This window comes from Rhinoraja longicauda, chromosome 35 (genome assembly GCF_053455715.1).
Source record: "Rhinoraja longicauda isolate Sanriku21f chromosome 35, sRhiLon1.1, whole genome shotgun sequence".
Lineage (NCBI taxonomy): Eukaryota > Metazoa > Chordata > Chondrichthyes > Rajiformes > Arhynchobatidae > Rhinoraja > Rhinoraja longicauda.
In genome coordinates, this window is record NC_135987.1 from 14,264,164 (window position 1) to 14,286,690 (window position 22,527).

At 47.7% G+C, this 22,527-nt stretch overlaps 1 protein-coding gene across 4 annotated transcripts in view; it reads left to right on the plus strand.

Annotated features, from left to right (window-relative positions):
• Nucleotides 1-22,527, plus strand: part of slc29a3 (solute carrier family 29 member 3) — a 30,755-nt gene that overhangs the window by 2,841 nt on the left and 5,387 nt on the right. The window contains exons 1-5 of one of the 4 annotated variants that reach the window (XM_078428304.1): nucleotides 5,119-5,158; nucleotides 14,514-14,802; nucleotides 16,903-16,985; nucleotides 18,029-18,255; nucleotides 19,575-19,737. In XM_078428304.1, the coding sequence (XP_078284430.1) occupies nucleotides 14,566-14,802; nucleotides 16,903-16,985; nucleotides 18,029-18,255; nucleotides 19,575-19,737 (710 nt within the window). In that variant the 5' untranslated portion in view covers nucleotides 5,119-5,158; nucleotides 14,514-14,565. The other 3 variants (XM_078428301.1, XM_078428303.1, XM_078428302.1) reach the window with 3 other exon arrangements.

Genomic DNA, 22,527 nt, shown 5'->3' on the forward strand with positions numbered 1-22,527 from the left:
ACCGGGTGGGAAGAAGTGTAGTCCAGATAGCTGTGTGAGTCGGTGGGCTTGTAATAAATGTCAGTCACTAGTTTTTCTCCTGTGATGGAGATGGTGAGGTCCAGAAACGGGAGGGAGATGTCAGAGATAGTCCAGGTATATTTAAGGGCAGGATGGAAATTGGAGGTGATGTGTATAAAGTCAGTGAGTTCTGCATGGGTGCAAGAGGTAGCACCAATGCAGTCGTCGATGTAGCGGAGGTAGAGTTCGGGGATGGGGCCAGTGTACGTCTGGAACAGGGATTGTTCGACGTTCCCGACAAAGAGGCAGGCCCATGCGAGTGCCCATAGCTACGCCTCTGGTTTGGAGGAAGTGGGAGGAGTCAAAGGAGAAGTTGTTGAGGGTAAGAACCAGCTCTGCTAGGCGGAGGAGAGTGTTGGTCGATGGGGATTGGCTGGTTCTACGGTCGAGGAAGAAACGGAGGGCTTCGAGACCATCCTTGTGGGGGATGGAAGTGTAGAGTGACTGGACATCCATGGTGAAAATGAGGGAGTGGGGGCCTGGGAACCGGAAGTTATCCAGGAGATGGAGAGCGTGTGAGGTGTCTTGGACGTAGGTGGGGAGGGATTTGACCAGGGGGGATAGGATGGAGTCGAGGTAGGTAGAGATAAGTTCGGTGGGGCATGAGCAGGCAGAGACAATGGGTCTGCCGGGACAATTGTGTTTGTGGATTTTGGGTAGGAGGTAGAATCGGGCCGTGCGGGGCTGGGGAACTATGAGATTGGAGGCACTGAGGGGTAGTTCGCCGGAGTTGGTGAGGTCGGTGATGGTGCTGCTGATGAAGGTTTTTCTGGTGTTTATCGGTGGGGTCATGGTCCAGGGATAGGTAGGAAGAGGTGTCTGATAGTTGTCGTCTGGCCTCGGTGCGGTAGAGGTCAGCACGCCAGACTACCACAGCCCCTCCATCTATTGAAAGAGTCTGTTTCTCAACCTTTATTACCCTCAGAAGAAACCATCAACTTTAACAGGATCTGTGATTGATGAGTCCAGTTAAGATCATTTTCTAAGGATAATTATTATAATTATCTAAGATAATTATTTAAGGTAATTGGCTAAAGATCTGAGAAATTTGGTTTCCTCCAACACTCCAAAGACATACAGATTTGTAGGTTAATTGGCTTGATATTAATGTAAATTGTCCCTAGTGTGCATGTAAGACAGTGTAAGTGTGCGGGGATCGATGGTTGATGCGGACTTGGTGGGCTGAAGGGCCTGTTTCCATGCTGTATCTTTAAACTAAACTATCACTGAATAATTGCACACTAAACCACAGCATCTACAAATGTGAACAGACTCTTCCACTTGGGCAATATCGAGCAAATCCTCAGTCATCTCAGGTAAAGAATATGCTCAACAAGATTATGGTGGGATTGCATTAAACGCAGGTTAGGTGACGGTCAACTTACTGTGCAGAGTTGAGATCACGACATTACAGGAAGCAAGTGATAATATTAGGCAGTGTGCAGAGAGGATGTTATCAGGCTGGAAAATATTAGTTATGAGCAAAGAATAGCCATTATGGGCTCCATCTTCCCTTGATCATTGTTGCTGGCTTTGATTTGTTCTTTTGCACATCTTTCATTCATTTGTTCTATGTACGAATGACTGGTGGTTTTTATTGTCACATGCAAAGTGCTAACACAGTGAGAAAGGTCTCGACCAGAAACGTTACCCATTCCTTCTCTCCAGAGATGCTGCGTGTCCCGCTGAGTTACTCCAGCATATTGTGTCTATCTTTGACTTACACAGTGAAATTCTTTATCTTACAAACAGTGCAGTAGAGTATTGGCCAACCCCCGATCCACAAGTAGCAAGTGTATAGAAATAGTCTACTGAGCCCACATGCAAGAGAACATTTGAAAATGCTGCCCTTTTCCAAGTCCACACTCTGGTTCTTATGAATGGTGGCTTGTCCGGGTAAGACCTAGGCTGGCGTTGGAAAAAAACACCAGATGCTGGTTTAAATCGAAGGTAGACACAAAATGCTGGAGTAACTCAGCGGGTCAGGCAGCATCTCGGGAGAGAAGGAATGGGTGATGTTTCGGGTCGATACGTTTTGGGTCTGAAGATGGGTCTCGACCCAAAACATCACCCATTCCTTCTCTCTCAAGATGCTGCCTGACCCGCTGAGTTACTCCAGTGTCTACCTAAGACCTAGGCTGGTGCGGTCTCCAGCCATCTCCTTCCTTCTAACCACTGCCAGGAGAGCTGGTGATGAGAGACAATAGACAATAGACAATAGGTGCAGGAGGAGGCCATTCGGCCTTTCGAGCCGGCACCACCATTCAATGTGATCATGGCTGATCATTCTCAATCAGTACCCCGTTCCTGCCTTCTCCCCATACCCCCTGACTCCACTATCCTTAAGAGCTCTATCTAGCTCTCTCTTGAATGCATTCAGAGAATTGGTCTCCACTGCCTTGTGAGGCTGAAAATTCCACAGATTCACAACTCTCTGACTGAAAAAGTTTTTCCTCATCTCAGTTCTAAGTGAGTCCTTTGACTGGTGATGGGGATACCTTTTCATATCTTTTCCTTCCCTCTCCCCGACTCTCAGTCTGAAGAGGGGTCTCGACCCGAAAAGTCCCCTTTTCCTTCTCTCCAGAGATACTGCCTGCCCGCTGAGTTACTCCAGAAGTATCATCAAAGAATAGACAGGTTAGTTTGTTTCTTTTGAAAGAAAGGAGACTAAGGATGGGAGGGGAAGGGAGGGGGCAAGAAGTTAATTAAAGTGTAAATAGAATGGGTGGGTGTAGCAGGGAGTACAACAACACGTTAGTTCCTGGACAGGGCAAATGGCAACTCGGACGTAGAGGTTGAAGGGCTAGAGAGGAGTTGAGAAAATAACATTAAACTGTGACCAGGTTTTGTAATTCTCTGCCTGGAGAAGTGGTGGAGAATGAAGCACTCACCTCACTTATTGAGTATCTGTGTGACTTCTTGGAGACTCCTAAACTTCAGAACAGGAATTTCAGAAGGCCTTTGATAGACACAAAATGCTGGAGTAACAGTGGGTCAGGCAGCATCTCTGAAGAACATGGATAGGTGACGTTTTGGGTTGGGACTTGGAACCCTCCACAGATGGAGGTTTATTCCAGCATTTTATTTTATTTTATTTTAGAGATACAATGCAAAAACAGGCCCTTCGGCCCACCGAGTCTGCACCAAACAGCGATCCTCGTACATTTAATGTAAGAAAACAACTGCAGATGCTGGTACAAATCGAAGGTATTTATTCACCAAATGCTGGAGTAACTCAGCAGGTCAGGCAGCATCTCAGGAGAGAAGGAATGGGTGACGTTTCGGGTCGAGACCCTTCTTCAGACCGTTCTCATACATTTAATACTGCCTAGCACACATGAGGGACAATTTTACATTTGTAACCGAGCCAATTAACCAACAAAACCTGCACGTCTTTGGAGTGTGGGAGGAAACTAAAGATCTGGAAGGAAACCAAAGATCTCGGAGAAAACCCACGCAGGTCACGGGGAGAACGTGCAAAGACTGTACAGAGGTAGCACCCATGGTCAGGATCGAAGAGTGGCGCTCTAAGGCAGCAACTCTACTGCTGCACCACCGTGCCTCCCATTTTTTGTGTCTATCTTTGGTATAAAGCAGCATCTGCAGTTCATTTTTGTAACATGGTGGATTTTGCAATGAACGTGGACTGGCAAGGGGCAGGGAATGAATTTGAATAAATTGTATTAGCCAAGTACAAGGAATTTGCCTTGGTGCTTTGCTCGCAAGTAACAATACGACATACAAACAATGCTGAGGGGAGCAGCGTGGTGCAGTGCATTGCATGGGCGGTGCAGTGCATTGCATGGGCAGTGAAGGGCAGTGAGGGGCAGGGGTTGGGCAGTGAGGGGCAGTGGATGGGCATTGCATGGGCAGAGAGAGGCATGGCAGTGAGGGGCATTGCATGGGCAAGAGGCATGGCAGTGAGGGGCATTGCATGGGCAGTGAGGGGCAGGGGATGGGCAGTGAGGTGCAGGGAAGGGCAGTGAGGGGCAGGGGATGGGCAGTGAGGGGCAGGGGTTGGGCAGTGAGGGGCAGTGGATGGGCATTGCATGGGCAGAGAGAGGCATGGCAGTGAGGGGCATTGCATGGGCAGTGAGGGGCATTGCATGGGCAAGAGGCATGGCAGTGAGGGGCATTGCATGGGCAGTGAGGGGCAGGGGATGGGCAGTGAGGGGCAGGGGAAGGGCAGTGAGGGGCAGGGGAAGGGCAGTGAGGGGCAGGGGATGGGCAGTGAGGGGCAGGGGATGGGCAGTGAGGGGCAGGGGGAGGGCAGTGAGGGGCAGTGGATGGGCAATGCATGGGCAGAGAGAGGCATTGCATGGGCAGTGAGGGGCATTGCATGGGCAGAGGCATGGCAGTGAGGGGCATTGCATGGGCAGTGAGGGGCAGGGCATGGGCAGTGAGGGGCAGGGGAAGGGCAGTGAGGGGCAGGGGATGGCAGTGAGGTGCAGGGGGAGGGCAGTGAGGGGCAGGGGTTGGGCAGTGAGGGGCAGTGGATGGGCAATGCATGGGCAGAGAGAGGCATTGCATGGGCAGTGAGGGGCATTGCATGAGCAGAGGCATGGCAGTGAGGGGCATTGCATGGGCAGTGAGGGGCAGGGGATGGGCAGTGAGGGGCAGGGGAAGGGCAGTGAGGGGCAGGGGATGGGCAGTGAGGTGCAGGGGGTGGGCAGTGAGGGGCAGGGGATGGGCAATGAGGGGCAGGGGATGGGCAGTGAGGGGCAGGGGATGGGCAGTGAGGGGCATTGAATGGGCAGTGAGGGGCAGGGGTGGGCAGGGTGGGTAGTGAGGGGCATTGCATGGTCATAGGTGGGCATTGAGGGGCATTGCATGGGCAGTGAGGGGCAGGGAGGGGTGGGCAGTGAGGGGCATTGCATGGGCAGTGAGGGGCAGGGGGTGGGCAGTGAGGGGCATTGCATGGGCAGTGAGGGGCAGGGGTGGCGCAGGGGATGCTGGGGGAATCCGCCTGTCTGGGAACCTCCCTCCCCAGGCACCGCGTCACGTGGCCCCGCCCGCCGCTGATTGGCCGCGGCCGCGTGGGGGGGGGGGGCGGGACCGTGCCTGGCGGTGATTGACAGCGGCGGCGCCGGGCCGGTGGGTGAGTGACGGGCCCCGGGACAGCGCGCGCTGTAGCCCCTCCAACGCACACACACACAGTGCAGAGCAACACGGTGCAACAACACAGCACACAGTGCAGAGCACAGCACGACAATGGTCCCGGGCCGGCGGGTGAGTGAGTGACGGGTGGGGACAGTCCCGGGACAGCACAGCAACACAGTGCTACACACAGCAACACAGTGCTACACACAGCAACACAGTGCTACACACAGCAACACAGTGCTACACACACAGTAACACAGTGCTACACACAGCAACACAGTGCTACACACAGTAACACAGTGCTACACACAGCAACACAGTGCAACACACACAGTAACACAGTGCAACACACACAGTAACACAGCGCTACACACAGCAACACAGTGCTACACACAGCAACACAGTGCTACACACAGCAACACAGTGCTACACACAGTAACACAGTGCTACACCCAGCAACACAGTGCTACACCCAGCAACACAGTGCTACACACAGCAACACAGTGCAACACACACAGTAACACAGTGCAACACACAGTAACACAGTGCTACACACAGCAACACAGTGCTACACCCAGCAACACAGTGCTACACACAGCAACACAGTGCAACACACACAGTAACACAGTGCAACACACAGCAACACAGTGCTACACACAGCAACACAGTGCTACACACAGCAACACAGTGCTACACCCAGCAACACAGTGCTACACACAGCAACACAGTGCTACACACAGCAACACAGTGCTACACCCAGCAACACAGTGCAACACACACAGTAACACAGTGCAACACACAGTAACACAGTGCTACACACAGCAACACAGTGCTACACACAGCAACACGGTGCTACACACAGCAACACAGTGCAACACACACAGTAACACAGTGCAACACACAGCAACACAGTGCAACACACACAGTAACACAGTGCTACACCCAGCAACACAGTGCTACACACAGTAACACAGTGCTACACCCAGCAACACAGTGCTACACACAGCAACACAGTGCTACACACAGTAACACAGTGCTACACCCAGCAACACAGTGCTACACACAGCAACACAGTGCTACACACAGCAACACAGTGCTACACACAGCAACACAGTGCTACACACAGCAACACAGTGCTACACACAGCAACACAGTGCTACACACAGCAACACAGTGCTACACACAGTAACACAGCGCTACACACAGCACAGCGCTACACACAGCACAGCGCTACACACAGCAACACGGTGCTACACACAGCAACACGGTGCTACACACAGCAACACAGTGCTACACACAGCAACACAGTGCTACACACAGCAGCACAGCGCTACACACAGCAGCACAGCGCTACACACAGTAGCACAGCGCTACACACAGTAGCACAGCGCTACACATAGTAGCACAGCGCTACACACAGTAGCACAGCGCTACACACAGTACAACACAGTGCACAGCAACACAGTGCACAGTCACAGCGCAACACAACACAACAACACAGTGCACAGCACTACACAGCCAGCACAACACAACAGTACAGTACAGCACAGAGCCACACAGTGCACAGCACAGTGCTACACACAACACAGTACTACACACAACACAGTACTACACACAGCACAGTACTACACACAGCACAGTACTACACACAGCACAGTACTACACACAGCACAGTACTACACACAGCACAGTACTACACACAGCACAGTACTACACACAGCACAGTACTACACACAGCACAGTACTACACACAGCACAGTACTACACACAGCACAGTACTACACACAGCACAGTACTACACACAACACAGTACTAAGCACACAGTACTACACACAACACAGTACTACACACAGCACAGTACTAAGCACAGCACAGTACTACACACAGCACAGTACTACACACTTGGGTTGGTGATGTTTTAAGCACTTGCTTAGTTTAGCATTATTATGATATTTTAATATGATATTTTAACTAGGTAATTTCTATTTGCGATGATAACAAGCTGATATTCTGACAAATAATTAGGTCATCTGCTGGAATTGGTAGGAAAGAACTGCTGATGTTAGTTTAAATCGAAGATAGACACAAAATGCTGGAGTAACTCAGTGGTGACAGGCAGCATCTCGGGAGAGAAGGAATGGGTGACGTTCCTTCTGTCTGAAGAATGTCACCCATTCCTTCTCTCCAGAGATGCTATCCGTCCCGCTGAGTTACTCCAGCATTTTGTAGGTCCACCTGCTGGAGCTGGTATCTCTAAATTTGTGGGAACTGAGAATAAAGGTTTGTGGGATCTGCTGAAGAATTGTTTCAGCACAGTCTGCTGTTCTGGGTAGAGGAAATGCAAACTTTGGTGAGGTCAGAGCCCTCGTGCAATTTAATATACAAATAAATAAGTTTAAATAGTTGAATTATTCAAATGAAGACTGACGTGGCAGCAGAGATGATGATGCAAAGATAAACCAAACTGCTTGGCCTGCACATGATCCATATCCCACCCTCCCCCATTCCCCGCTTGTCCGTGTGCTTATGGAAAAGTCTCTTAAATGCCACTACCTCCGCCATCTGAGGTATCACATCTGCTTCATTTCCTACATCTGTCTCTGTCATTACACCTGACATCCTGTACAATAGACAATAGGTGCAGGAGGAGGCCATTCGGCCCTTCGAGCCATTCAATGTGATCATGGCTGATCATTCTTAATCAGTACCCCGTTCCTGCCTTCTCCCCATACCCCATACAGTACTGAGCAGTAACTACCACATGCTGATTAAACCACACCTTTGTGCACTTCTGGTTACGTAGCTGAAGGACTGATGTCACTTAAGGGCCTGTCCCACTTAGGCGATTTTAAGGCGACTGCCGGCGACTAGGCTGTCGCTGAATGTTCGCCGGGGTGTCGCGGGCACGATCGTGAGGAGTCTTCAATGAATCGTAGCGGGTCTCGGCGCGTCGCGGAAAAAAATTCCAGGGAGAAATTTCTCGGCGACAGCTGGCTTGTCGCCAGGTATCGTAGCTTATTGCGGGCGCTGTCTGTCGCACGCTGTCCCCAGGTTTGCTAGGTTGTCGCAGATGCATTTAGAAGCACGTAATATTAAATTAAGAAAAGGCATTTGAAGATACCAGGAGATAGTTTTGTTTAACCAATTTATTTACCGTCAGGACATTTGACGGGTAGATTGGAGGCGACAGTTTGACGGTCAGGTGAGCGTGGGAATTTCGCGATGTTTCCGAAGACGGTGTAATCTCTTAGCCAGGTGCTAGTTTCACAAAAAAAGAAACTTGTATCGACCTGACTCGGCATTGTCGTGGTCATTGTCGGAGGGTAAAAGAAAATGTCGGCGATCTGCTACGACTTTGACAGTCGCCTTAAAAATTGCGTAACTGGGACAGGCCCTTTAAGCAGGAAAGGGTTTCAGAAAGATTCACATGAATGTTGCCAGGTCAGGAGGGCGTGAGATATAAGTGAGATGAAATAAATTGGGGCTTTTTTATTCGTGGAGCGTAAGAGGGGATGACTTTTACATCTATATACTAAAACTCTCGTTTGGTATCTTGTTTGTGACTGAACTTCAGCCAAAACGGTACACGATAGCGTGACAATTTTAGGCCCACCTTACTCACCCTTGTCACTTTAGTGATAATACAAGTAGTTTTATTGAAATCGGTGTTATATTTTTAAAGTTATTCACATTTTTAAGATTAAAAGGAGGGGAGGTGGAGGGGAGGAGGGAGGGAAGGGGGTAGTGGGGAGAAGGGAGAGGGGAGGGGGGGAGAACAGGGTGCTGCACCAATGCAGGAGAGGTTTGGGCCCAACGGGTCCACTTGGTCTAGTAAGTTTATAAAATTATGCAGGACACAGACAAGGTGAATAGTCGGTCTTTTTTCCCCAGGTGAGAGGAGTCTAAAAATCTGAGGCCACAGGTTTAAGGCGAGAGGGGAAAGATTTAAACGGATCTGACTGGCAATGGTTTTACACAGAGGGGAGAGGGTACATGGAAAGCACGCTCGAGGAGGTTGTTGAGGGAAGGCAGGTACGTACGAGCTACCAGAAGAAGTGTTGAAGAGGGTACAGTTCCAACATTTAAAAGACACATGGCCAGGGACACGGATAGGGGTGGTTCAGGGGGAGATGGGCCCAATGCCATTTAATGGGACTGACTCAGGTAACAACTTGGTCAGCATAGGCTAGTTGGGCCAAAGGGCCTCTTTCCATGTCTTGAATGAGCGCAGCATTTTAAACAACAGATGAGTTGAGTAACATACAGATGTCCTTGCATCATGACTGAGGTGGGTAGCGCAGCGGTAGAGTTGCTGCTTTACAGCGAATGCAGCGCCGGAGACTCAGGTTCGATCCTGACCAAGGGTGCTGCACTGTAAGGAGTTTGTACGTTCTCCCCGTGACCTGCGTGGGTTTTCTCCGAGATCTTCGGTTTCCTCCCACACTCCAAAGATGTACAGGTATGTAGGTTAATTGGCTGGGTAAATGTAAAAATTGTCCCTAGTGGGTGTAGGATAGTGTTAATGTACGGGGATCGCTGGGCGGCACGGACTTGGAGGGCCAAAAAGGCCTGTTTCCGGCTGTATATATATGATATGATATGATATTACAGGATGCATTTAAAGTGATAGGCAAATTGGCAAAGGAGGACAGGTAAATAAACACTAAGTTTTGGAATTATTCCACATATCAGAAATACACCGCATATTCCTGCATTTGTAGAGAGAGAAACAGTTAATGTTTCAGTCAAAGTCCCCGTGTTAGAACTGGGAAGGAGGCATTAGAAAATTATCCCTTTAGAGAGATGGGGAATATCTCTGATAGTGTGAAATCAGTGTAACCATGGGTATAAGTTGTAAGATTATCTGGCAAATGCATGAAACGTTACATCGCTTTCTCTTGCCAGAGATGTGCTGTGACCTGCTAAGGATATCCAGCATATTCTGCTTGTATTTTAGATTTTCAACGTGCAGCCATTTGAGGTGAGGCAGCCAGGTAATAAAGAACATTGGAAATGCATCGGAGAGAGATACCGAGCCTCAAAAAGTAAGAGTGGAATCAGTCTGGGTGGAGTTCACAGACGGGAGCAGAAGGCTGGCAGAGGCAGCAAGAAATGTTCTTGAAGAGATCGAGTAGGCTAAGATGCGCAGGAAGGAATTGCAATATGTGTAGGAAGGAATTGCAGATGCTGGTCTCATCCAAAGATAGACACAAAAAACTGGAGTAAGAAAATAACTGCAGATGCTGGTACAAATCGAAGGTATTTATTCACAAAATGCTGGAGTAACTCAGCAGGTCAGGCAGCATCTCAGGAGGGAAGGAATGGGCGACGTTTCGGGTCGAGACCCTTCTTCAGTCTGAAGAAGGGTCTCAACTCCTGAGATGCTGCCTGACCTGCTGAGTTACTCCAGCATTTTGTGAATAAAAAGCTGGAGTAACTCAGTGGGTCAGACAGCACCTCTGGAGAAAAGGAATAGGTGATGTTTCGGGTCGAGACCATTCTTCAGACTGAGAGTCAGGGGAAAGGGAAACGAGAGATAGAGACGGTGATGTGGAGTGATATAGAACAAATGAATTAGAGATATGCAAAAAAGTAACGATGATAAAGAAAACAGACCATTGTTAGCTGTGAGCTCGGTGAGAACAGGTACAGATAATGAGACTCAACAAGACGACTTTGAAGCTGATACGACTTGGGTGGGGGAGGGATGGAGAGAGAGGGGTTGCTTCAGTTGGCAGTAAAGGATGGGAAGGGAGTCCATTAACAAGTGGCTCCGATTTTTTTATCATATACTAAAAACATGGAGCTGTCCATAGATTTCCAAACACTCACCATGATGCAGTGTATGGTATAAATCAGGAATCAGATGTGTAGTACAAGTGTTGTACAGTCATCATGAGGATATTTGCATGCACATTGACTGGGAAAACAAAATTGGCAATCATTTTGTCAAAGAATTAGTGTATTGTATTAAAGGAGAATTTACTAGATCAGTGTAAATAATGAGGTGTAAAGGTATAGGAAGGAACTGCAGATGCTGGTTTAAACCGAAGATAGACCCAAAATGCTGGAGTAACTAGAGAGAAGGAATGGAATGGGTGACGTTTCGGGTCTGAAGAAGGGTCTCGACTTGAAACATCGTCCATTCCTTCCCTCCAGAGATGCTGCCTGTCCCGTTGAGTAACTCCAGCATTTTGTGTCTATCTGAGGTATAAAGGTATCTTGGTTCCTGTCTTGTGTAAGGAGGAAGAACTAAATTAATGTTCTGGTTTATTGATGGGCTTTCAGGGAACAGTAATCATAATGAGAACGCATGTTATCCAAGTATTTACAGTGATTAGTTCTATCTGACATGAGGGGCTTCAGTTTAAACAAAACAAGCTACGATGGTATTTATTCACAAAATGCTGGAGTAACTCAGCAGGTCAGGCAGCATCTCAGAAGAGAAGGAATGGGTGACGTTTCAGGGTCTCGATCCGAAACGTCACCCATTCCTTCTCTCCTGAGATGCTGCCTGACCTGCTGAGTTACTCCAGCATTTTGTGAATAAATACCTTCGATCTGTACCTGCATCTGCAGTTATTTTCTTAAACAAACTACGATGGTATGGTGTGTGTTGACAGTGGTAGATGTAAAACGATCTGACAGCAGACAGGCATTTAACATTTAAAGAATTAACACATGGATTTCAACAAATCTATAATCACTTCAAGGTACAAAACTCAACAGGAAAATAGATCCAGCTGTGACTAATAATAGGATTAGATCAAAGGAAAAAGCTTATGTTACCAAAGCAGTTGTGAACCTGTTAAGAAAAATTCATAACTCAGAAAAGGTGGATCGGCATTGATAAGCAAAAGTGGAATATGAGGGTAATCTAACGAGAAAGATAAAAACCTGAATGCGTATAAACGAACGTGTATTAAAGAACATTGTGCTGTTTTCCACATAATAAACTATACTGAGGAATTAGGAAATGCAGATAAATTTAACAAGTATGTTGTGCCTGTTTTCACAGAAGGCACAGAAAACTGGAAATAGTTATATCTCCTGTCGAGCAGAAGATACAACGTTTTTAAAGAAAACTCAGGAATAGCTTCTTCCCCTCTGTTATTACACTCCTAAATGGTCTCATAAGCTTGGATGTAGTACCCGATCTGCCAACCCACCTCATTGCGGACATTGGTCTTATCTTCTGGAACTGTACAACTATATTTGCAATCTGATATTTTTCTTTTTACACTACCTGTTGTACTTGTATAGCTTGATTATATTCAGGGTAGACACAAAATGCTGGAGTAACTCAGCGGGTCAGGCAGCATCTCTGGTGAAAAGGAACAGGTGACTTTTCAGGCCGAGACCTTTCATCAGACTGAGAGTCAGGGGAGAGGGAAACCAGGAGTCCACAATGGTCTGTTGTTGGCTGTGGAAATGAAGGGACACAAAGTGTGAAATTAGCGAGGCGGCTAAGGTGGGGAGAGGCACGGAGAGAGAGGGAATGTAAGGGTTACCTGAAATAAGAAAAATGAATATTCATACCGCTGGGTTGCAAGCTGCCAAAGAGAAATATGGCGCGCTGTTCCTTCGCTTTGCACGCGGCCTCATTCTGACAGTAAAGGAGGCCACGGGACAGAAAGGTTAGTTCTGGAACCAGGTGAGAGAATGACATCTAAAGTCAATGAAGGTCTAAAAAGGTATGTCATGCAAACTGGAGGAACAGCACCTCGTATTCCGCTTGGCTTACAACCTAACGGTGTGAACATTGAATTCTCCAATTTTGGGGTAACTAACTTACAGACAACCCTGTTTTAATCCCGTCCCCTCGCCTTCCCTGTGCCCACGTAGACTTGCACCCATTTCTCCCCTTCCACCTATATTCCTTCCTCGAGCTTCACAACTCACATTTTCTATCCTGATCTCACACTATTTGTCTTTTCAACCCCCCCCGCCTATATCCACCTATCACTTACCAGGTTTTGTCTTCCCCCCCCCACCTCTTCCAGCTTTCTTTCCCCTTCCCTCCCCTCATCCCCCCACCCCCCCCCCCCAATTACGGTCAGTCTGAAGAAAGGTCCCGATCCGAAATGTCACCTATCCATGTTCTCCAAAGATGCTGCCTGACTCGCTGGGATACTCCAGTACTTTGTGTCTTGTTTTTTTTTGTAAGACAGCATCTGCAGTTTCTTTGGTCTCCTGAGAGTTACTATGTTGTTTTAGCAAGTAAGTAGGTTAAAAAAAAAAAATGGCGTTCTGACAGGATTTGAATACAAGAAAATAAGTCTTGATCCAGTTGCAATTTTCGAGGTGCTTGGTAGGGTGAATGAGGAGTTGTTGTGTCTGCTGACTGGAGTGGCTAGAACCAGGGGCCCAGCCTCAAAATAAGGGCTCCATTAGAAGAATTTTCTACACCCCTTGGAGTTTACTACCCAAAGCGGGTGAGGAAGCTCGGTCACTGGATTTATTCTACACTATGGGCGACCACGGTGGTGCAGCGGTAGAGTTGCTGCCTTACAGCGCCAGAGACCCGGGTTCGATCCCGACTATGGGTGCTGCCTGTACGGAGTTTGTACGTTCTCTCCGTGACCCGCGTGGCTATCCTCCGAGATCTCCGGTTTCCTCCTGCACTCCAAAGACGTCCAGGTTTGGAGGTTAATTGGCTTGGTGTATGTGAAAATTGTCCCGAGTGTGTGTAGGGTAGTGTTAATGTGTGGCGCAGACTCGGTGGGCTGAAGGGCCTGCTTCCACGCTGCATCTCTAAACCAAACGAAACTATTGTTGTCTATTTAGAGGTATATGGAGATAGTACAAGAAAGTGGCATTGAGGTATAGCATCAGAATATCAGATCAGCCATGATCTCTGCGCCTATTTCTGTAGAATTTTATAGCAGAGGGAGGTTGAGCACATTCTGGTGGGTCGACTCAATGAAGATCTTCAATGAAGATCTTTTTTTCGATCTTCATTGACTTTAGACTTTTTTAGACTTCATGGACTTTAGATTTGGTTTCAATCCAGAAGAATCAAGGTGACATGAGGTATGCAGGCAAGTGACGCTGAGGTAAAATATCAGCCATAAACCGATAGAAGGACACAGCAGGGGAGGCTGTGTGGCTTACTCCTCCTCCTCCTCCTCCTCCTCCTCTTCCTCCTCCTCCTCTTCCTCCTCCTCCTCCTCCTCCTCCTCCTCCTCCTCTTCCTCTTCCTCTTCCTCCTCCTCCTCCCATTGCTGATGTTCACCAACTTTGCCCCATCATCTGTCAGGGAATTCAGAGGTTCACTTTGACTTGGATATTGTCTGGAACAAAAAAAAATCGTAATTTTTTTTGTTTGTTTTTGTTTCTGTTTCGGACGATAGGAGACCTGAAAAGGTGGAAGTAGACATTCCAGTCGTTCCAAGTTTAGAAACGATGGAAATTGAGGGGCGGCACCTAATGTTCCCCAGCTCACAGACCCCCGAAGAGGATGCTCTGAGGGGCCGCTTCCGCCAGCCGCCTCCAGATTCGTTCAACGGCGTGTACGCGATCTTCTTCATCCTTGGCATTGGCTCACTGCTGCCCTGGAACGTCTTCTGCACTGCCAAGCATTACTGGCTGTACAAGCTGGGCAATGGCACCGATGAATCTCTCCAGCACAAGGACCTTCTTGTGAGTATTAGAACCATAGAAAACAGGTGCAGCCGTCGGCCATTCGAGCCAGCACCGCCATTCAATATGATCATGGACGATCATCCAAAATCAGTACCTCGTTCCTATTATGCGAAGAGGCACCTTGCCCTGTCTAGTGGGCAATGGCCACTCGGGTAGGTTTGTGGAAAGGTAATACTGTTGCAAGAGCAACCCACCATTCCAGACCTCCACTCCCACCAAGGCACTTTAGGTAACAAAGTCTCGTAAATCTGGCTCTCTGTGATCCAACATGAGTTGGGAGAAACGGTTATGAAAGATGAGATTAAAAACCCAGTGGGTTTACTTGCTGCAGAGAAGATGACATTCTGACTTAATCAGTCTGCGTGTGTCTCAAACCCATCGAGGCCGTTTAACTGTTAGATAGAGCTCTTAATGATAGCGGAGTCAGGGGGTATGGGGAGAGGGCAGGAACGGGGTACTGATTGTGAATGATCAGCCATGATCACATTGACTGGCTCGAAGGACCGAATGGCCTACTCCTGCACCTATTGTCTATTGTCTACGACTCCAATACGTTATTAGAACCTGTGATAATTTTGAAGACCTCTTTATCAGGTTTAATTTTAGTGGAAAGGCCTCACTTGCTCTGGGCAACCGTCTAAAATAATCAAAATGCTTTCCCTAATAATTAAAATATTCACAAAAGTCCAATTGCTCCACGACACTCTCCTAAAATTAACGAGGCATTAATGTTTCAAGAAGGGTCTCGACCCGAAACGTCACCCATTCCTTCTCCCCAGTGATGCTGTCTATCCCGCTGAGTTACTCCAGCTTTTTGTGTCTATCTTCGGTTTAAACCAGCATCTGCAGTTCCTTCCCACACATTACGTTATCATGTATCTGTACACTGCGAATGGTTCGATTGTAACCACGTATTGTCTTTCTGCTGACTGGATCGCACGCAACAAAAGCTTTTCACTGTACCTCGGTATAGGTGACAACAAACTAAACTGTACTGGACCGATCTGTCCTTCCCTCTCAACCCCATCCTCCTGCCTTTCACCCCAGAACCTCCACACCTGGCTGATTAAATTAGGGGTGGGCAGTTAATGCTGGTTTTGCCAGCAATGTTTTTGTGCCGTGGAACAATAAAATGTAATTTTTGTTGCACCTTTTTAAGCACCTCAATGTCCTGTTATTTTTTGATGCAGTCAATATCAATAGTCGTTTATTTGTTACATACACATAAATGTGTAGTGAAATGAAACATTACCCGCAGTTAAACAATAAGACCAATAAGAATAATCAATAAAAATGCAATAACACATACAATCACAACTAACACCAAACAAAAAGAAACATCCATCACAGTGAGTCTCCTCCAGTCCCTCCTCACTGTGATGGAAGGCCAAAAATGTCTTTTTCTCTTCCCTGTCGTCTTCTCCCGCGGTCAGGCTGTTGTAGTTGCCACGTCGGGGCGGTCGGGGCTCCCGATATTGAAGCCGCCGCTGGGCGGTGAACGGTCAACGGCCTATTTCAGGCCGCGCCGGATGGTGAAAGGTCCGCGGCGGGCCGACCCAAGCCCCGCGATTCGGGGCGGGCGAACACTCTGCCGCTGCCGGAGCTCCCGATGTCGGCCCCCATCCAGGGGCCTGCGGGCTTCCGACGTCCACGCGGCCCGCGCCGGAGCCTCCGGAGACGAATCGCAGCCGCTCCCGTAGCATCCACAGGCAGCCAGCGCCGCAGGTGGTGAGTCCAGGCCGCGGGCTCTGCGAACCAGAGCCCCAGGTGGTCCCAGGTGCATGGCCGGTGGTAGGCCGCAACGGGAACGGAGACACGGCACAGAAACAAAGGTCGCGTCTCCGTTCGGGAGAGAGAATTTTACAGTTCCCGTTCCCTCCCACCCCCCCCCAAACATAACATACAAACACTACACCATATTAAAACTACAATTCATACAAAAACAACAAAAAACACAAAAGACAGACGGACTGCAGGCAAGCCGCAGCTGCGACGGCAGCGCTGGCTCCTCCCAGAGGAACATACAGTGTTTCTGTATGTGCCACATTAATCTGGTGAGTGGTGAGATTCATGTGGTTCTTATGGTTCCTTCTTCAGAGTCACTTTGAAAGTTACCTTTCGATCGCGTCGACTGTGCCTTCTGTCGTATGCCTAATAATCAACTACCTCCTGGTCGACAAGTAAGTATTTCCATCGCTGCACTAGATGTCAACTTATTTACATCGGCGAAACCAAGCGCAGGCTCGGCGATCGCTTCGCTCAACACCTGCGCTCGGTCCGCATTGATCAAACTGATCTCCCGGTGGCCGAGCACTTCAACTCCCCCTCAGATTCCCAGTCTGACCTTTCTGTCATGGGCCTCCTCCAGTGCCATAGTGAGGCCCACCGGAAATTGGAGGAACAGCACCTCATATTTCGCCTGGGCAGCTTGCAGCCCAGTGGTATGAACATCGACTTCTCCAACTTTAGATAGTTCCTCTGTCCCTCTCTTCCCCTCCTCCTTCCCAGATCTCCCTCTATCTTCCTGTCTCCACCTATATCCTTCCTTTGTCCCGCCCCCCTGACATCAGTCTGAAGAAGGGTCTCGACCCGAAACGTCACCCATTCCTTCTCTCCCGAGATGCTGCCTGACCTGCTGAGTTACTCCAGCATTTTGTGAATAAGTATTTCCACCTTGGTCGTTCCCTTCTCCCTTCGGGCAGAAGAAACAAAAGCTTGAAAGAATGTAGCATCAGACTCCAGGAACAAGCACGGTGGCGCAGTGGTAGAGTTGCTGCCTTACAACGCTTGCAGCGCCAGAGACCCAGGTTCAATCCCGACTACGGGCGCCGTCTGTACGGAGTTTGTACGTTCTCCCCGTGACCGCGCGGGCGTTCTCCGAGATCTTCTGTTTCCTCCCGCACTCCAAAGACGTACAGGATTGTAGGGTAATTGGTTCGGTATGTGTAAAAATTGTCCCGATTGCGTATGTAGGATAGTGTTAATGTGCGGGGATCGCTGGTCGGCGCGGACTCGGTGGGCTGGAGGGCCTGTTTCCACGCTGTATCTCTAAACTAAACTAAACTAAACAGCTTCTTCCCCTCTGTTATCAGACAACTGAATGGTCTCCCATAAGCTAGGGTGTAGTCCCGATCTTCCAACCTGACTGATTGCGAACATTGGACTTTACTGCCAGTTTGCCATCTTTGAAAATCATCACTCTTCCATCTTCCTTCCCTGTTAGAATCTCTGCTAAGGTCCGTGTGCTATCGGCACTGTTCATCATGCTGGCTATATTCTGCATCACCACAGTTCTGGTGAAAGTGGACACCTCTACATGGACGTACGGGTTCTTTGGTGTGACCATGTGCTGTGCGGCCATTGTCAGCGGAGCTTCCAATGTCTTCTTGGGCAGTGTGTTTGGCGAGGCTGGAAGATTTCCCATGAGGAACGCTCAGGCTTTGATCTCAGGTGAGCTCTACCAACCAAGGTCAGGTCGTTCAGCCCACTGAGTTCCACATTGATGCCGATGTTCCACACAGTTCTGCAGTTTCTCATCTTGCCCCATCAGCCCATCCTTCTATTCTTTCTCCCATCCAATTAATCAACTTGCATGAAGGATCAATAGATTTTACTTTGTTAGTTCCTGGTATAGCAGGCTCCAAATGTTGCTATGGAATATTCCATTGACTTTGTTCTTGATCCATTACCAACTTGGAATCATCTAGCAAACCAGGTGATCTTATTAAAGCACGTAAATAAGTCTAGTTAACCCATCTCCATTCTTTACTTGTGTTCGGCATTAAGCAATTATACAATGTTCCTGATTATTGGCATTTTGCCATTATTTCTATTTGCCTATTTGTGTGGTCTTGCCGGTTGAGAATCTCCCTCGCTAGAAGCAAAGTAGCCACTTGGCCACCAAACACTGTGGCGCAACGGTAGAGTTGCTGCCTTACAGCGCTTGCAGCGCTGGAGACCCGGGTTCGATCCCGACTACGGGTGCTGCCTGTATGGAGTTTGTACGTTCTCCCCGTAACCTGCGTGGGTTTTCTCCGAGATCTTCGGTTTCCTCGCACACTCCAAAGACGTACAGGTACGTAGGTTAATTGGCTTGGTGTATGTGTAAATTGTCCCGAGTGTGTGTAGGGTCGTGTTAATGTGCAGGGATTGTTGGTCGGTGCGGGCACGGTGGGCCGAAGGGCCTGTTTCTGATCTGTATCTCTAAACTAAACTCTCCTGCTACATGAACCTTGTCAGGGATATTCTCCAATTGTCTAGTCATCCTGCCCCCAATTGCTCAGGTACTGAAACCCATCTTTTTTTTGTTCCAACTCTCCCAGTTCTGCTGAAAGGATTCAAACCTGAAGCATGGACTGTTTCTCCTGCCACAGATGCTGTTTGACCACTTGTGTGTTTCCAGCACTTCCTGATTTCAAATTCAAAATTTTAGCATCAGCCAATTTTCTTTTGTTTGACTTTTCGTCTGCACTAATTTAGTTGCCTGCTCACTGCTATCCCCCATCAGAGGACAATTTGAGGAAGTCCAGAATGTTTTATTGTCCTATGTCCCAGATAGAACAACGAGGTCCTTACTTGCAGCCGCACAAGAGAATATGTACACATAGCGCACTGTGAACAGAATGATAAACGAGAAACAAAAGGGCATTAAATGACAGCATTGCACTAATATTCACAACCCAAGAATAAATATATTTTTAAAACTTTTTTTCAAAATGAATTATTGATAGTGTGGCTCATGTTTGCTGTTCTCCTTGTTTCCTGTGTAGGCCAAGCCATGGGCGGGACGATCAGTGCATTGGCTTCAATCGTGGACCTGGCTGCTGCTGGCACTATTGAGGACAGTGCACTGGCCTATTTTATCACTGCTGACATCTTCATCATGATCTGTATTGTCATGTACTTGCTGCTCCCCAAAATCCCATACTCCAAGTAAGCATGTTCTTCTTTTTCACTTCATCTTACTTTTCGAAGCTGAATTAACTAGGTTAATTCCCGGAATGGCGGGACTATCATATGTTGAAAGACTGGAGCGACTAGGCTTGTATACACTGGAATTTAGAAAGATGAGAGGAGATCTTATCGAAACGTATAAGATTATTAAGGGGTTGGACACGTTAGAGGCAGGAAACATGTTCCCACTGTTGGGGGAGTCCAGAACAAGGGGCTACAGTTTAAGAATAAGGGGTAGGCCATTTAGAACTGAGATGAGGAAAAACTTTTTCAGTCAGAGAGTTGTGAATCTGTGGAATTCTCTGCCTCAGAAGGCAGTGGAGGCCAATTCTCTGAATGCATTCAAGAGAGAGTTAGATAGAGCTCTTAAGGATAGAGGAGTCAGGGGGTATGGGGAGAAGGCAGGAATGGGGTACTGATTGAGAATGATCAGCCATGATCACATTGAATGGCGGTGCTGGCTCGAAGGGCCGAATGGCCTCCTCCTGCACCTATTGTCTATTGTCTAAATCTCTGTTTCATCTCTTTGCTGCTCAACGTAATAATTCCAGTAGGAAAGGTATATTTGCTTATACTTGCATACAAGACAGAAGTATTATTGGTGTTCCAGCTTCAGAGCAGAGTCTTCGTACTCTGTAGGAGTCGGGTTGTGAAGTTCATAAGTTCTAGGAGCAGAATTAGGCCATTCGGCCCATCAAGTCTACTCAGCCATTCCATCATGGCTGATCTCTCTTTTCCTCTCGACTCCATTCTCCTGCCTTCTGCAAACCCATGACACTCGTGCTAATCAAGAATCTATCTGTCTCTGCCGTAAAATAATCCATTGACTTGGCCTCCACAGTCTTCTGTGGCGATGAATTCCACAGATTCACCACCCTCTGACAAACGAAAGCTCTCCTCATCTCCTTCCCAAAGGAACGTCCTTTTATTCTGAGGCTGCGCTCTCTGGTCCTCGACTCTCCCACTAGTGGAAACATCCTCTCCACATCCACTCTTTACAGTCAGTCAACTGCTACACCAACTTTCATTAATCAAGTGCCTTTAATAGACAATAGGTGCAGGAGTAGACCATTTGGCCCTTCGAGCCTGTACGCACCGCCATTCAATGTGATCATGGCTGATCATCTACAATCAGTACCCCGTTCCTGCCTTCTCCGCTATCATTAAGAGCTCTATCTAACTCTCTCTTGAAAGCATCCAGAGAATTGGCCTCCACTGCCTTCTGAGGCAGAGAATTCCACAGATTCACAACTCTCTGAGTGAAAATATAGGAAATCTATAATATTACAAAGCATTCCAATAATACTACCAGAGCATTGCAATAGCATAGTGTTTGAATTGGTAGAGTTTCAGCAAGAGTTATTGATCTAGCGACCAGAGTTCAAATCGCAGCAGGGCATTTGGAAAATTAAATTCAAGTAATTAAACAAATTTGTAATTTTGAAAACAAAATAATCGTAGTAATGCTGATAATGAAATTGCAGATTGTCTTAAAAACCTGTTTGCAAACTTGTATTCTTTAGGAAAATAATCTTCTCTGACATGTGACTTCAAATCCTCGGGCGTAGTTATCTCCTTGGCTCATGGGTAATTAGGGATGGACAATAAATGCCAACATTGCTACTGATGTCCATAAATGCGAAATGATTTTAAGCCATTGACCCCCAGACATAGTAGATGGTCGATGGTCAAAATCTTAGTGCGAGTCTTGAACTCGGAAGATTGTAGAGAGCAAAAGGGTGTCAGGTCTGAAGAACGGTCTCAACTCGAAATGTCACCCATTCCTTCTCTCCAGAGATGCTGCCTGTCCCGCTGAGTTACTCCAGCATTTTGTGTCTTATCTATGGTTTAAACCAGCATCTGCAGTTCCTTCATACCCAGAAGGGTGTCGGCTTTGATCGATTCTACCATCTTGAGTATATTTGCATTTAAATACACCATCACAGCATCTCATTGGAAGCAGAGTGGGGCTGCAGTATTGGAGAGGTTTAGAGATGGGGAGAGGCGAGACCCCAAGAGAAATTTGAGAATTTAAATGTGATACTTAATGAATTTTTTTTTTTTGTGTGAGGATTGCCGATGTGAACAGGTTTTGGGGCAATGATGTTCACATGTAAATCCACAACAGAGATGTCCTCAAAGAATGTTGGCATTCATTAGACAGACCCACTTGAAGAGATGGTGAAATGTCACATTGGTGTCGTGAGCTTAATGTGGCAAAGTGTTCTATTTATCTGCGCCGACATCCTTTACATTGATTTTGCTTTTCCCTCCAGCATAATTAAAATTCAGACAGTCCCAGTAATGGCTTATAAATGTAAGTTACAATCCTGTCAACAGTTACGCTGTTGTGACTGCAGATGAATGAGACTAATGAGGAATAAAATGTTCGCAATCTTCCCCCAACTTGTAAATCAGTTTTGACGTGCACCACATACTTGGAATCTGGTTCAAGTTAGTGTGCTTTAATTGCAAGTTGACAAATCGTGCCACACTGCATTTTCCTATTTTTCCTCACCTGTTGTTGGAATCGAACCCATACACAGGACTAACAACGCATAGTTTTATTGTAACACGAGCGGGGGGGAGACATTACATGCTACCGTTCCCGTAGTCAGCATCTCGTCTGCTGTGAGACAGTGTAGGGCCACTTACATAGTCCGGGTAGGGATGAAGATCCGGACTGCATCAAGATCCGGAAAACCCACCAGCATCCACAAAGACTCTTCACACCCCTGCAACAGTCTGTTCGAACTCCTTCCATCGGGC